This window comes from Phaseolus vulgaris, chromosome 11 (assembly GCF_051622355.1).
Source record: "Phaseolus vulgaris cultivar YP4 chromosome 11, ASM5162235v1, whole genome shotgun sequence".
Taxonomy (NCBI): domain Eukaryota; kingdom Viridiplantae; phylum Streptophyta; class Magnoliopsida; order Fabales; family Fabaceae; genus Phaseolus; species Phaseolus vulgaris.
In genome coordinates, this window is record NC_143508.1 from 855786 (window position 1) to 873171 (window position 17386).

Genomic DNA, 17386 nt, shown 5'->3' on the forward strand with positions numbered 1-17386 from the left:
AAAAAAAATATTATTTCATGTTTTATAATAATGAGAACCACAACAACAACAAAAATGTTTTGCAATGAGAGATATGCATAATTATAAATATACTATAAAATTAATTAAATAAAAAATATGGTTTCAAAATATATATATATATATAACTATTATTTTTTTATATACTAAAGCCTATAACTCTATGTGTTGCCTATATTTATATATGGCTCTATGTGCCCATGTAACTAGCACATGAGTTATTCTAAATATGTAGAAATAACGACATTTTATTGTATATAAGTGGGTGCAAATCTCATTTCATGAGTTGGTTTTATGGAATTGAGTTAGACTTAAAGTCCACTAGTCGACGTGGAATCTCCAACATTTATTACCAATTATATTTAGTATATTTTCATAAAATATAAATTCACAATATATCTAAACACGGATAAACATAAAATATAAAAAAAATTAGACAAATGGGTTTTTAGATGATTATATTAAGCATATCTTATATGAGACAACCTTTGGTCTAATTTAATATTTTGATATAAAACAACTATTAAATTTATTTAATATAAATGTAAGTTTATTGTACTCTAAGTGAGTATCAATGTAGGAAACTCTTCATTGCTTCTCATTATCTGAATTTTTTAATATGCATAGTTTATGCAATGAATGAAAGAAACGATAATTACATTAATATATGAATTTGCACTCAATCAATGTGATATGACAAATTAGTTAATATGCCCTAACTTAATATCAGTAAAAAATATAGCATTTAATTAACATATTTACTATTTAAATTGAACAATAGTTTGAACTGTAAATAAAAAAAAGTCACTTAAGCTACATACATCAAAACACATGAAAATATGTTATTAGAGCTTTTTTTTATGTGGTGTTTTTTAAGGGATAACTTGTTTCAACATCGAATTTCTATCACATACTCACCAAAATATATAAAAGTATACCATTTGAGTGAAAAGTTTGTAGAAAATAAATTATATTTTTTTTTATATTCGAATTTTTTAATTGATAATCTTATATACTAAACATTAAAGTTATTGTTTGAGTATTGTCTAAGATTAAATGATTAAACAAAATATGCAAAAAGTCCAATTTTTTCGAAAGAAAAAACTAAAATTTTGATAAAAACTACTTTTCTACCAATTAAATGATCCCATAAAGAGAACACTTAATTTACTCAAAATAACTAGCAACAATCATTTTAACTCTTTTAAGTCACTCTCACAGCTTAATTTAATTTTAATACACAAAACACTAATTTAATTTAATAGCAATGACAATCATATACAAAATAATTCAATTTCAATTTGAAATAGTTTTTCTTGCTTAAAAGTTGTTTGTCATCTATGTACCAGTCACATATGGTTATAAATTTTGTAGAGTATGAAAGACCTAAGAAAAAAAAAACAAACCATAAAAAATCAATAAAGAAGAGAATAATTGAAATAATCACTTTTTAACTAACAAAACTAATAATAAACACAAATATTCCTAAAAAAATAGAAGAGATTTTAAAGAAAATACTGAAATTTAATCGGATGGTACGACAATTGGTTGCTTTTGTTTAAAAAAAAAACATTTTTCTCATTTATTTTTGTCTCTCATAACATGAAACTGATTTTGAAAATAAATTATAATTAAACAATCCTTTTAGTTCAAAGTAATTATATTATATATAAATATAACAGATAAAAGGAGAATTATATTATGTATACATTTATAAACAAAATTTGTTGTTAAATTATAACAATAATCAAATAACATATTATTCATAATTCTTTTAATTTTAAAAAATTACAAATTTTATTTATTATTTTCTTATTTTTGTATTATTATTAAGTTTTTTTAAAAAAAAAAAAGTAGATTGCTAAGTATTATTTTTTATTTGATTTTCACAAGAAAAATAAAAATCAAATTACAATGTAAAATAAATAAATAAAAGTAACAAAAGACATAATAAAAGTAAAAGAAGAAGAAACAGAAAGTTGTTTGGTAAGCTACAAAATCTGGAGGAGAAACAGAAAAGCTAAATAATTTATATATAATTATTTATATTATTTGTCTAAGAAAAAAAATTTCAAAACCAAACTAAACAATAATATCATTCTAAAAAAAAAGCAGAGAAATCATTTTTATAAATGAATATAATATATTCATATTTATTAAAATAAATTATAAATCTATACTTTTAATATAAATATGCGATTAATAATATTTTATTTTATTTTAATTATTAATTTATATTTACAATTTGTTGTTTATTTATATTATCAAATTAAATATGTTAATTAAAGTAAATTAGTAAATTAGTTATATCCATTAATATATATATAATTGAAATATTTCTTTCAAAATTAAAAATTCAAACAAAAGAATAAGGGTAATATTATAAAATTTATTTTAAAGTTTAAGAAAATTCTCATTTTTAAGATCTTTAGACTCAATATTAAAGAAATAAAAATTTTAAAAATTATGATTTAAGAAAATCAGATAAACGTAAAACAATTATTAATATTTATTTATTATGACATATTTTTTTAAAAAAACTTATAAAAGGAAACGAAATGTTTATTCCATTAAATCATTCAAAATGTAGTTATTTGTTTTGGATATTCTCCTGTATGTTTAAACTTTCAACAGATTTTGATATTCATTGACACAGATTGTTTCCTTTTATAATACATAGAGTTTACTTTTTTTTTAAATATAATTTTCTTAAAGAGTACAGATTCGAAAAACATAAAATATTTATATTCTAAAATTGTAAAATAAAATAGTAATAATTTGTTTAATACAATTAAAAAATAATTGAAGCAATCTATACTTCAATCAGCAATATCGTAAATTTATATAAATATTTTAAAATAATTTTAAGAGAAATTCCTTATATTAATGTATACTAAAAGTTCAGAAAATAAAAAGATTTGAAGTTGTGCAATATCACAGGAACTTTAGGTTTAGCAGTAAACGTTTTAGTTTTTCTTTTTAGTTCATATTTGAAACTCTGATGCTTTAAGAAATTAGGTTTCGTATTTTTGGAAACAAGTATTAATGAAGTGTTAATTTAAAAAAAAATTGTTGAGACAATTATAATATGATTCTGTCACAACACAAATTTAAAAAACTATATATATTTTAATTATTTTTTAAAATTATTATATAAATTATAACTTTAAAAATAAAAAATAAATCATTTGAATCAGTTTATTTTTTAAAAAAAAAACTAAAAACATACTTACATTATATAAATCTTTATTATCAATTTATTGAGTTTATAATTATATAATATATAAATATATATATCTTTTTATCATATATTTTAAATATTATATGTTTTGCCTCAGTGATATTATATTTACTCCTAAAAAATAAATAAAAAATTAACTATGCATGTGTATCTTAATATCAAGTAACTCATAATACTTGGTCACTAAAAAAACAGTGGATCATGAATCTCAATACATAAAAGAACAAAATTTCATGTTTACTCATATTCATTTTTAGTATATATATATATATATATATATATATATATTTTATTTTTATTTTTTTTAACTATGTACAAAACCATTAATATCAGTAACCATTCCTAGGGCCAAAATTAGTGAGGGTGTATAATTAAATTTAAAACAACAAAGAAAATAGAAAAATACCTTTTACAATAGAGTATATTGATAGTCTAAAAAGGGATTTCAGCCAAGAAAAATAAATAAATATGAAGTAGACAGATAATAGGTTTATATTATCTCAACCTACAAAAATAGAAAACACCATTCAATCTGCTGCCTTCCCTCTAGTGTCTCTGGACTTAGAAATATAATTCAGACTAGTATCCTGCATATCAAATTACAAATTAGTAAAATACATTATTTAAATGAAATCAAATATTTTAAGTCATAAAAGAATATATATATATAACATAACACTTACTAGAGGTAGAAACTTCGTCTAAAAAAACTAAACTTGGATAATAGTAACCTATATAAAGATCTTTGGACCTCCTCCTTATATTATGAATAAGGATAGTAAAAGTTCCATGACTTATATCCAAGCAACGAAGTGAGGATTGTCCGTTGAATTCCACCTCAAACAACAACGTACCGTCACTTCTGTGAAACAAGAGTAAAGGAGGAAATCCTACATGCATATGAATGTCAGGATTGAAGCCAAACAAAGTTGAAGAGATATAATTGTTGGTACAATTAAAGGTGAAGATTTGATTCCAGGACTCAGTTATCCCATATCTATCCATCACCCATACAGATGCGGTACGGTAGCCTTCATCCAAAAAAAATCAAGGAATACACGGTTAAGGGTTTAGTACTATTTTGAACAACAAATACCCCGTTTTTATCATTGACAGGATGATAAAGAGCCTGAAAACTATCAGCAAGTAAAAGCTCTACAAAAACTTCACTTTGAGGATCAAATGTCAGAATGAAATAATACCATCTGTTTCTTTGCACCCAGTGCAAAAGTCCATTGTAAACCACACCATTACAACCAATACTTGTAGTCGTAGTACAGACGGAACAATCAGGAATTTCCAGATGTCTCCAATCATCTTCTACATAGGTATAGACCCAAGCATTGCGCGACGAAGAAATGTAGGTATGGAACTCACCTCCATCACTATCGTAATAACAATAGTTTGCTTCTGAATTAATTTTAACAACTAAATAATCGAATAATCCGCGACTAATAAAGCCATAAGAGTAAATGAATTCATCATCATCATGTAAGGGAAGATCAAAACAATAACAAATCATTGGATTGATAAACAAGATATCACGATTTGTTTGCATGCATATAATACCATTACATATACCGATAACGATGTTACCAAAATTACGATGCACGAACGGAAACATCAAGTTCTGAAACAGAGTTAGATGATCGTCATCCTTGTAGAGAGAGGTGATGGAGGAAGACAGAAAAACAAAAGACTTGTTGCAAGACTTGTTGTGATGTCTAGAGATAAAATAGGGTGAGATGAGTAAGGAACGATGTAAATGGGAGAGAACCATGAATCTCACTATTGTCTTGCATGGAAGGTATGAAAATATCTCCAATTGAAGATCAATTGAAAGGATCGGAAGAGATATCGACATGGTTCTTCAGTGAGTGTGTGAGTATACTGAAAGTAATAGGTATACATTTGCATACTTATAGAAAAAAATTTGTTGTTCAGAAATATCTTTATTAATTAAATTATAACAAAAAAATGACATATTATTCATAATTCTTTTAATTTTAAAAATTTAAAATTTTTGTTATTTGTGTATTCTTATCAAGATTAAAAACAATTGCTAATTATTATGATTTATTTGATTTTCATAAGAAAAATAAAAATCGAATTACAATGTAAAATAATTAAAAAAATAACCAAACGCATAATGAAAGTGAGAGAAAATCAAACTACACTATAATATCATTCTTAAAAATAAGGAAGAATCATTTTTATATATAAATATAATATATTCGTATTTACAAAAATAAATAATAAATTTATAGTCTTAATATAAATATGCAAATAATAATATTTGATTTGATTTTAAATATTAGTTTATTTACAATTTCTCATTTGTTTATATTACTAACAGATCATAAGATCAAAATTCTCTAAACTTTTTTTAAAAATAATGTAATTTAACTATAAATATTAATAAAAATAAAACCAAATTTTAAATTTACTAATTTTATAAAAATTAAATTACATTAATGAAATGTCAATGAAGTTTTACTTAAATCTCTATTATATTTTAAAAAAATTAATAAAATTTAATAATAATAAAACAATTTAATAATAATAGTATCCTAAAAATAGTATAGTTAAAAACCTTTATAGATATATAATAGAAATAGTTATTTCAAAATTAAATATTAAAAAAAAGTAAACGTAAGATTATCAAAAATTATTTTCAAGTTTAAGAAATTCTCATTTCTAAGATCTTTAGAGTCAATATTAAAAAAATAAAACTCTTAAAAATTAAGATTTAGAAAAATCAGATAGACGTAAAACAATTATTAATATTTATTTATTATTTATTATGACATTTTTTTAAAAACATTATAAAATAGGAAACGAAATGTTTATTCCATTAAATCATTCAGATGCAGTTTTTTTTTTCCACCCAGGGTATTTTTTACATTAAATTAAATATTAAATATAAGATATATTTAAACTTTCAACAGAATTTGATATTCATAGAGTTTACGTATTTTCTTAAGAGTATAGATTCGAGAAACATTAAATATTTATATTCTAAAATTGTAAAATAAAATAATAATATTTTTTCTAATACAATTGAAAAGTAATTGAAGCAATCTATATTTCAATCAGCAATATCAAAATATATATAATTGAAGCAATTATTTAGATTCTAAAAATATATATATATATATTGTTTTCCTATTCATTTAGCTTAAAAATTATAATTTCCAAATTATAACTTTTTAAAATTTTTAAAATAAAAACAGTATGTTTTTTTTATAATTACTTCATATTTGCAATTTTAATTTGATAGATAAATTACTAATTTCACCATTAGAAACTATATAATATTTATATTTTTGTTACCATGTTTTCAAAATTATAATATAATACAATTAAATATAAAAAAAATGTTAATAAATATATTTTTTAGTTATTAACTAACTCTAAATGTACAATATATAGTTTAATGTAATAAATAATTTAATTTGGTTTGCTTAAAAAAACTAATATAAAATTTGAACTAAACTAACTAATTAAGAAACGAATAAAATATAAAATTGATAAATAAAATAAATTTAATAGATTGATGAGTATTTAAAATGGTTTAAAAATATTTATCTTTTTGAATTTATTCAATTTTGAATATTTTACTTATTTTGTAGTTTTCAATCATAGTTAAATATTCACAGTTTATAAAGGAGAGAGTTAAATCAACTTTTCTTATAACATTCAAATTAAATATTAGATCTTTTAAATTTCTTGAATAAAACACGTCCCTTTTCTAAAATTCACAATAATAACCATAAAAAAAATACACACATAAAATTATTATTTCAAAATTCAAACAAAAAATAAGAAAAACAACATTAGAAACTCCTTACAAGTTTAAGAAATCTTTTCAAATCTTTTCACCCAAGAATAAAATTCTAAAATCAAAAATATATTCTCAAGTAAAAACAAATTCAATAAAAAAATTATAATATAAAATATTTAAAAAATAATCATATTCTCAAATATCTAACAAATTTACCAAAATGGTCAAAACAATAATTACAAATATATATATTTTATATTCTCTACTTACATTAAAAATAAGATATATTTTGATATATATTTACACAGATGGTTTCCTGATAGACTTTACGTTTTTTTTAAATATAATTTTTTTAAGAGTATAGATTCAAGAAATTCTAAAATTGTTAAATAAAATAATAACAATTTTACTAATATAATTGAAAAATAATTGAAGCAATCTATATTTAAATTAGCAATCTCGTAAATAAAAAATAAAATAAACCATGCATGTGTAAGTGTATTATATCATCATAAATTTTATATTTATTAAAAAAAATTATATCAACATAGTAAATTTAGAAATGTCGTCTTAAACTATAACATATATGTCTATATAACTACTATGTTGATGTGTTGTAATCAATATAATTTTTTTAATAAAAATAAAGTTTATTATAGTATTAAAAAATAAAAATACAGTTTATAATAAACTAAAATATTATCATATACATTTATAATTCATTTTAATTATAAATACACATAAATATCAACATTGTCAAAAGTATAAAATATAATAAGTTAATATAATACGTAATTTTGAGTTTTAGTGTAAAAATATATATTTATGATATATTAATATTATATAATTTATAATAAATAAATAAATTCAATAAATAATAAGAATCACAAATACAAATATTTTATTTTGAAAAAAATTATTAGTATTGGGACTGTGAAAATTATAATTTCGTGTACAATTAATGATCCACAATTAATGATCCAATATATTACTAAGTATAATAATGTATCAAATATATATATATATATATAAAATTCCTTTATTATAAAAGTAATTTTCAATAAACCGTGTTCACACTTTATAAATATTAATTTTATTATAATTTATAGTAAAATATTTAAATATCGAATTTAATATAAACACTAATTTCTAATTGTAAAAAATATATGACGTATATTCATACCATTTTAGTTCATCATAATATAAGAACTTGTATTATCTATCATATATTTTTTCATATTCATTTAGCTTAAAATTTATAATTAGCAATTTTATAGTCACCAAATTATTACTTTTTTAAAAAAGTTCTAAAATAAAAATTTAGTATTTTTTTTTATAATTATTTCATATATGGAATTTTAATTTGATAGATAAATTACTAATCTCACCCTTAGACACTATATAGATATTTACATTTTTGTTACCATGTTTTCAAAATTATAAATATAATACAATTAAAAAATGTTAATAAATATATCTTTTAGTTGTTAACTAACTCTAAATAATGTACGATATATAGTTTAATGTAATAAATAGTTTAATTTAGGTTGCTTAAAAAATTATTATAAAAATTGAACTAAACTAATTAATTAAGAAACGAATAAAATATAAAATTCATCACAAATTCCATTTTAATTGATTTGTGAGTATTTAAAATGGTTTTAAAATATTCCTCTTTTTGAACTGATTCAATTTTGAATATTTTACTACCTTTTGTAGTTTTCAATCATAGTTAAATATTCACCTTAAAACCTAATATAGCTTTTAAATGAGAGAGTTAAATAAACATTTCTTATAACATTCAAATTAAAAATTAGATCTTTTAAATTTCTTAATAAAACACGTCCCCTTTCTAAAATTCACAAAAAATAGCCATAATAAAAAGATATACACATAAAATTACTATTTCAAAATTCAAACAAAAAAATAAAGAAAATAACATTAGCAAAAATCCTTACAAGTTTAAGATTTTTTTTTTAAATCTTCTCACCCAAAATAAAAAACATATTCTCAAATATCTGTTTGTTGCATGACAAACTTACAAAAACATGTAAACACTAAACCTTAAAGTCTAAATTCCAAACCCTAAAACATAAAACATAAATTCTAAATCATAAATTAAGAGTAAACACCATTCAATCTACTGTCTGCCTCTCTGGAGGGATGGGGATAGAAAAGAATCCATACTAGTATCCTGCACATCAAATCAGTAAAAAAACATTATTTAAATGAAATAAAGTATTTAAAGTCATAAAAGAATATGCATAACATAACACTTACTAGATGCGGAAACATTGTCTAAAAGAACTAAACTTGGAGGAGAGTAACCTATATAAAAGCTTGGACGAGAATAATCTATGTCACGATCTTCAAAATTCCTAGTAACATTATCTATAAGCACGGTAGAAGTTTCATGACTTAGATCCAAAGAACGAATCGAGTATTTTCCGTTGAATTCCACACCAAACAACAACTACGATTCCCCATACAGATTTGATTCCAAGACTCAATTATCCCATATCTATCCATCACCCATACAGATGCGGTACATCTGAGGAAATCAAAGAGTACACGGTCAAGGGTTTAGTACTAGTTTGAACAACAAATACCCCAAATTCCCCGCTTAGATAGTCATCATCAGGATAATAAAGAACTGTCGCCAAACTATCAGGGAGTAAAAGCTCCCCAAAAACTTCAGTTTTTGGATCAAATGTCAGAATGAAATAATACCATGCCTTTTCAAGGCATTTCATTGCACCCCAGTGCAAAAGTCCATTGTAAACCACACCATTATAAGCCGTCGTAGTTGTAGTACAAAATGAACAATCAGGAATTTTCAAAGGTCTCCAATCATTTTCTATATAAGTATAGACCCAAGCACTGCGCGGAGAATAGGACTCATCGGGTCCATCTTTATTACGAAGTTTAGAAGAGCAATACTTCTCATCCGAATCAATTTTAACAACTAAATAATCGGATAATCCACGACTAATAAAGCCGTAAGAGCAGATGGATTTATCTTCATGTGACGGAAGATCAAAACAATAACGAATCATTGGATTGATGAAGCAGATATCACCATCCTTTTTCATGAATATAATACCATTACATATACCCATAATGCTATCAAAATCGATGATAATATCGATAAAGCGGTTGTCAAGACTACGACTACGATGCGGCAACATCAAGTTGTTTTGTACCAGAGTTAGATGATCGTCATCCTGACAGAGACAGGTGATGGAGGATGGCAGAAGAACAAAAAACTTGTTGCGAGACTTGCTATAATGTCTAGAGATAAAATCCGATGAAATGAGAAAGAACCATGAATCTCACTATTACCTTGCATGGAAGGTATGAAAATATCTCCAGCTGAAGATCAATGGGGAGAATTGGAAGAGACATTCTTGGGTGAGTGTGTGAGTTTAGTAAGAATATTATTATTATGTATACATTTATAGACACCAAATTTTCAATAGAAGAAACAGAAAAGCTAAATAATTTATATATATTTATTTATATTATTTTGTTTTGTTTTGGAAAAACAGTTTTCAAAATTAAATTAAACTATAATATCATTCTTAAAAATCAGTTATAAGGAAAATCATTTTTATATATAGAAATGATATATTCATATTTATTGAAATAAATTATAAATCTATACTCTTAATATAAATATGTGAATAATAATATGTTATTTGATTTTAAATATTATTTTACTTACAAATTCTCATTTATTCATATTATTGACAGATTATAAATACTATATAGAATCAAAATTCTCTAAAATTTTAAGAAAAATAATGTAATTTAACTATAAATATTAATAAAACAAATTTTAAATTTACTAATTTTATAAAAAATAAAATACAGATATCAATGAAATTTTACCTAAATCTCTACCATATTTTAAAAGAATTAAAAATAATAAAACTAAATATATTAACAAAAGTAAAATCAGTAATTAATTGTATAATAGAAACCGTTATAGATATATAATAGAAATAATTCTTTCAAAACTAAAAATTAAAACAAAAAAGTAATATTAATTCCAAATTTAAAAAAAAATTCTCATGATCTTTAGACTGAATATTAAAAAAATAAAACTTTTAAAAATTAAGATTTAAGAAAATCTAGTAACACAAAAATTAATATTTATTTATTATGTCATGTTTTTAAAAACATTATAAAAGAGGAAACGAAATGTTTATTCCATTAAATCATTCAGCAGTTTTTTTTTTGGGATATTCTCCACCGAGGATATTGTTTAAGTAATTCTAACAGCCTTATGGGTGAAAATTAATTTTTATTAAATTTTTTTTTAATAAAGGAAAAGAATGCGGGGAATTAACAAAAGAAAAGGGAAAAAATAAAAATAAAATAAAGTAAAATAAAATCATATCTTTTAGAAGAACTTATATTTAAGAAATTCTCCGTTGTCCTCCTTATTTTAGAATAAATACTAAAAAAAATCAATTTTACTGAGTTTTTTATTAAATGTTAATTTTTTATAACCAATTGAATCGATCAATCAATTAGTTGATAATTTTATTTTTAACTTCATTATAATTAATTTTTTTTTTTAAATATTAGAAATTTTTTTAATTTTTAAACAATGAAAATAACTAAAATAAACTATAAAGATACAAGGAAGGGATGTCTACATTTTATATATAAAAAAAAAACAAAGAATAAAGATGGTTTATATTGTATTTATACATTATGAATTATTTGATAACTTCTAAGATTTACTTTTGTAAGTCTACGAGACCTTCTCCACACACATTTACAATATTATATGAAATTCAAAATATATATCAAATTCAGTTTTTTTTTTATGATTTCTTACTTTGCTTTAAGAAATTTATTCTCTTTGACTAATAATATAATGTTGGTACCATCAAAGCAATTCTTCTTCCATCTTATTGATGAGTATAATGTGTTAGTCTAATATCAAGATTTATGTATATAAAACACAAATCTTTTCACATGATTGAAATATAAGAAGTAAGGTTAATTCTTCCTACTCCCAATATTTTTTATTTTTTATTTTTCTTTCTTTTTTAAATTTTTTTTTTTTATGTTAAACGTCATTATGCAACTTGACATTTCAGATAGGCTGACACCTAAAGCAACAACAACATGAAAAAAATATTATTAAAAAAATACAAAAATATGTGAGACTAGACCGAAACCTATATGCTAACAAAAACGATACCTAGGTAGACTATACATATTCAAAAATAATTCTAAGAATAAACTAGATGGAAATCTATTATACCAATGAAAATATTCTCTATGAATAAATCATAAATTAGTCAACTTATCACCACACGCATTCCCTTCACGAAAAATATGAATAACCCTAAACCTGATTTTCCCACAGTAATTAAGACAAATATTCCATAGATTCTGAAACATCTAAGGAACATTTTTCCTAATAGTAAACGTAACACAAACTAAAGCAGAATCACATTACAACCAAACATTAGTAAGCTCCCTCTTTTGAGCTTCCTCCATAACATGTATAACCCCATAAAACTCAACAACCAAAGCAGTTTGAACTTCAAGAAATGCAGGGAAAGAAAGCTCCAATAAATTTCTCCATACTCTCACAGAAAATACCTTATTGACTAAAATGCACCATGAATTGCATCACAAATACGACACGTGTCAATCCCTAATTGGCGATACCACATATTCTTCTTGTTGTACGTGGTAAGAAATAATAATCCAGTGCGGCGTGTACTCCTATACCACTCCAAGCATTCAAACATTCACAATCACAATCCCTAGATCTATTATCGCTCTCCACCCGCACTCTTAAATGTATATAAATAAATCCTAAATTAGTCAACTCATCACCACACGCATTCCCTTCACGAAATCACAAACGCAACATAAAACAAAGCAGAATCACATTACAACCAGACATTAGTAAGCCCCCTCTTTTGAGTTTCCTCCATAACATGTATAACCCCATAAAACTCAGCAATCAGAGCAATTTGAACTTCAAGAAACACAAAGAAAACTAAAAATAAATTTTCTCATACTCTCACGAAAAATACCTCCACAAGTAGCAAAACCAGGATATCCCCTAGCAGCCAAGTCAGTGTTAATTTTAACCCAGTCTAGTGAAGGAAACTCCCATCTCACAAGAAGAGGACAAAGAACTTTACTACTACGAGTATTAATACCAAAAAACTTGATCACTTTGAAATCAAACATATAATTTTCCATATAAGCTTTAAACGAGTTATCCACCAGACAAGTTAAATTTTTAATAACCGAAATAGCTTGAGAAACCTCAATCTTATCATGAAAACGAGCAAATCAAACAGTTTTTTAACACACCCCTTCACATTTTTAAACTATGTCTTTAAAGTAAGACAATACAGTAAATTTGATAATAATTTCAAAAAACTATAATATCGTCATTTAGATTTGTAGTTTAATTTAATTTCATAAAATTGATTTAAAAAAATAATTATATAAGTTTTATATTAGTTATCTCAAACATATCTATAATTTATGAATTTATAAATTAAAGGTGACATAATTTGAATTCCTAAAATCAACTCAATTTTGCTAGTAAAGATGTTTTATAAGTTAATTAACAAAATGAGTAAATTTTTTAAAAGTTATCGAAATAGATAAGTTGCATAAGGTGGTACGATTTTATAAGTTAATTATCAAAATGAGTAAATTTTTTAAAAGTTATCGAAATATATAAGTTGTATCAAGATGATACGATTTTAGTTGAAATATGATTTTTCTAAAGTCATGCACAGTTCAAATATACTGAAGTCATGTTACCTGGACACGATTTAAGTGTAATTAGATTTCAACTATATCACCTTCGCATTTTAATAATTTTTTAAAGTTTTACCAATTTTAATAATTAATCAGTGAAATTGTACTCTCTTTTTGTAAAAGAAAAAAAAAAGAAAAGAATCTTCAAAGTTTTTAGACCTTGGTTTCTAAGTCCAAATGAAATGACTAATTTTTTTTTACATAATTTTGTGTAATTATTTAAATCTCTTTACCAAATAAATAATTTAAATGAATTTTAAAATTTTAAAATAAAACTAAACACTTTTTAAAGTGTTTATTTTATCTTTAATTCGAAAGTATTTTATAAGAAAAGAAAAACTCAGACTGACATAACCTACGCAATAGAAACATATACAAATCATTTAACAAAAGAAAGACACCTATACAATTTATTCAAAAAAAATTAAAACGAAAAATTCAAAATTTATATAATTTAAATAACAAAAATTCTATTGAGTATATAAATAACTCAGTTTATTTATATTCTTACTTAACTTTAGGGTAATAGTCAAGAATACTTAATATACCATATTAAATTTTAGTTAATATATAAAAAAAATAAAATGAGTTTTTTTAATTTAACCAAGATTAATTTAATTAAAATTGAAGAGATGGGAAGGGACTAGAAGTAATTATAAGATGAGTTCAATCTCACGTACACAGTAGCTAAAATGCATCACAAATACGACACGTGTCAATCCCTAATTGGCGATGCCGCAGATTCTTGTTCTACGTGGTAAGAAATAATAATCCAGTGCGGCGTGTACTCCTACACCACTCCAAGCATGCAAACATTCACAATCACAATCCCTAGGTCTATTACCGCACTCTGAAATTTCTCATTCGTGATTTCAATTTCGTGTTTTCACTGCAATTAGGTTTTCGGCGATCGAATGGCGTGCGTAAAAGGGGTGAATCGATCGGCGTCGGTTGCAGAAAAACCCATCGTCGTTTTGGGTTTTTTCTAATGTCCAATTGAGCTCGCTGAAGGTTGTAGGTGAACAAATTAATCTTTGTGGATGATGAAAGAGGATGAAGCAAAAGATAACAGCAACTTGCATGGAAGGAAATCAATCCCACCCTACATGAAGGCTATTTCTGGCTCAGTTGGAGGAATTATGGAGGCTTCTTGCCTGCAACCCATTGATGTGATCAAGACCAGATTGCAGCTTGATAGGTCAGGGAATTACAAGGGAATATTGCACTGTGGTGCCACAATTTCACAAACAGAAGGTGTGCGGGCTTTGTGGAAAGGATTGACACCTTTTGCCACGCATTTGACCTTGAAGTATGCACTTCGAATGGGTTCAAATGCTGTGCTTCAATCGGCGTTTAAGGACCCTGAGACTGGCAAGCTCAGTGGTTATGGGCGCTTGCTTTCTGGTTTTGGTGCTGGAGTGCTTGAGGCTATTGTTATTGTCACACCATTTGAGGTCTCCTTTTATCTTCTTTAATATGCTATTATGTTGCATTTGTGCTATACTTAATAATCAAGCAAAAACAATGAGGAAAAATGCACACCATAACACTGCTTTCTTCTGAAATAATTTGGTGGCATTCTTTGCATAAAGAATAATTTATAGAAAAACAATTTAATCTGATTTCCTCTTTGATTGTAGAAACAACTTATACATATGTGCTTACATTGATTAGTGTTAAAAGCTCTGGTTTCGAGGATAGAGAATGCCTCCAATGCAAATTGGATTGAATTCTGATTCATTACTGCATAATTGGTAATGTATAACCATATAAACTACATAATACCAAAGATTCTCCTTACTAACCTCATCTAGAACTATCTGAGTCCTTAATTATTTAATTCATTTATAATAAACAAAATCAGTCCACTGGTTAGGCTTAATTTTAGATTTTCGAGTACACACTTACACCCACAGAGGGCCTAACGACATGAATTCATGCAGTGCAAGTATTTTTTGTGGGTTTGCAAAGCGGAAAAGGTATTGGGTTTGTAATCCTCAACTTACAAGAGTTGATTCAATTGGTTGGATCAATGGCACTGAGGAAAAGGTCTTGCCTTTGATTACAGCTAGTGAACTCCCAGTGGCAGATAATTTGTAAGCACATTTTAAGGCCTTGAAGCATAGTGTGACCTTGCATTAAGGCAGCTCCTCTCCCCAAACCTCTATGCATAAAAAATTAAATAAAATAAAGTCTTCTAAATTCTAATTACTTTAATTAGTCTTGTCAGATTATATTTTTACTGCTAAGTTTATCTCAATGTTTATCTTGTTCAGATGTTGCTTACTTTCCATTGTTTATCTAAATTGATTGCAGCAGTGGATGATACTGTTTTGTTATTACTATACTAGTAGCCTAGTAGTGTGGCTGTTCAGCATATAACATACCTATCATAGCAAACATCTGCGCATAGTTTGGTTTTTGCCAAGGTGAGGCTGATGTTGGTATCGTGTCTTGTTGCAGGTTGTGAAGATAAGATTGCAGCAGCAGAAAGGTCTAAGCCCTGAGCTTTTGAAGTATAAAGGTCCTGTTCACTGTGCTGGAATGATTATTAGAGAAGAAGGATTTCGGGGTCTCTGGGCAGGTGTTGCTCCTACTGTGATGCGTAATGGGACAAACCAATCTGCCATGTTTACTGCCAAAAATGCTTTTGATGTGCTTTTGTGGAAGAAGCATGAAGGGGATGGGAAAGTCCTCCAACCATGGCAATCTATGATTTCTGGATTTCTTGCAGGCACAGCAGGTCCTATTTGTACTGGTCCATTTGATGTAGTGAAAACAAGGTTGATGGCTCAAAGCCGAGAAGGGGGTGAACTGAAATACAAGGGTATGACACATGCCATTAGAACAATATATGCAGAAGAAGGACTTCTGGCCTTATGGAAAGGTCTGTTGCCTAGACTCATGAGGATCCCTCCTGGACAGGCCATTATGTGGGCTGTGGCTGATCAACTAATTGGTTTGTATGAGAGGAGATATATTCAAACAGCATTATAATTTTTTCCATTGCATTATTTTTTTCTTGAGCCAGACATTGGCTCCATTGCAAGGCTACAAAAATCTTCATTTAAACCTCTTGTTAATTTTATTCCTTTGAATCTGTTGAGTGGGCCATTAGGGTCCACACTTGCATTTAATATTTCACATCACATTATTGCATCTGTCTAGACTAGACAAGAAGTACCCTCACTCTTTCAATATTAATTTTTTTAATTTTAAATTTAAGTAACTATAAAATAACAAAATAACCAAAATAAAGCAAATATAAAGATAAAAAAGGAAAAATAATGTATACACCAAAAGAATTTATTACAAGAAATTCCTTTATATATAATTATGGATAACTGTTTTATTAGTCTCTATCACTTATAACTATTATAACTATATAAGTTTTATAACTATATAAGTTTTATAACTGTTCTATAATGTAAGTGTGTAACAATTTTTTATTAATAATCAAATTGTATACTCCAAAACTCGTTATTATGAGGAATTCCTAATTATATAGATATAGGTAATTGTTTTATCAG

General features: G+C 25.0%; 1 protein-coding gene across 1 annotated transcript; it reads left to right on the top strand.

Moving 5' to 3' along the window:
- Positions 1-14584: 14584 nt before the first annotated feature.
- On the top strand, positions 14585-16928 carry LOC137825328 (mitochondrial succinate-fumarate transporter 1). The gene is made up of 2 exons (XM_068631002.2): positions 14585-15310; positions 16320-16928. Exons 1-2 carry the CDS (start codon positions 14897-14899, stop codon positions 16851-16853), a joined length of 948 nt encoding a protein of 315 aa, XP_068487103.1. The 5' UTR covers positions 14585-14896; the 3' UTR covers positions 16854-16928.
- Positions 16929-17386: the final 458 nt, after the last annotated feature.

What these genes read in the sequence shown, in the direction of transcription:
- LOC137825328 (XM_068631002.2), top strand. Translation starts at nt 14,897, where the DNA reads ATGATGAAAGAGGATGAAGCAAAAGATAACAGCAACTTGCATGGAAGG. An exon ending in TTATTGTCACACCATTTGAG is followed by an intron (nt 15,311 to 16,319) that starts GTCTCCTTTTAT and finishes GTCTTGTTGCAG; the next exon opens with GTTGTGAAGATAAGATTGCA.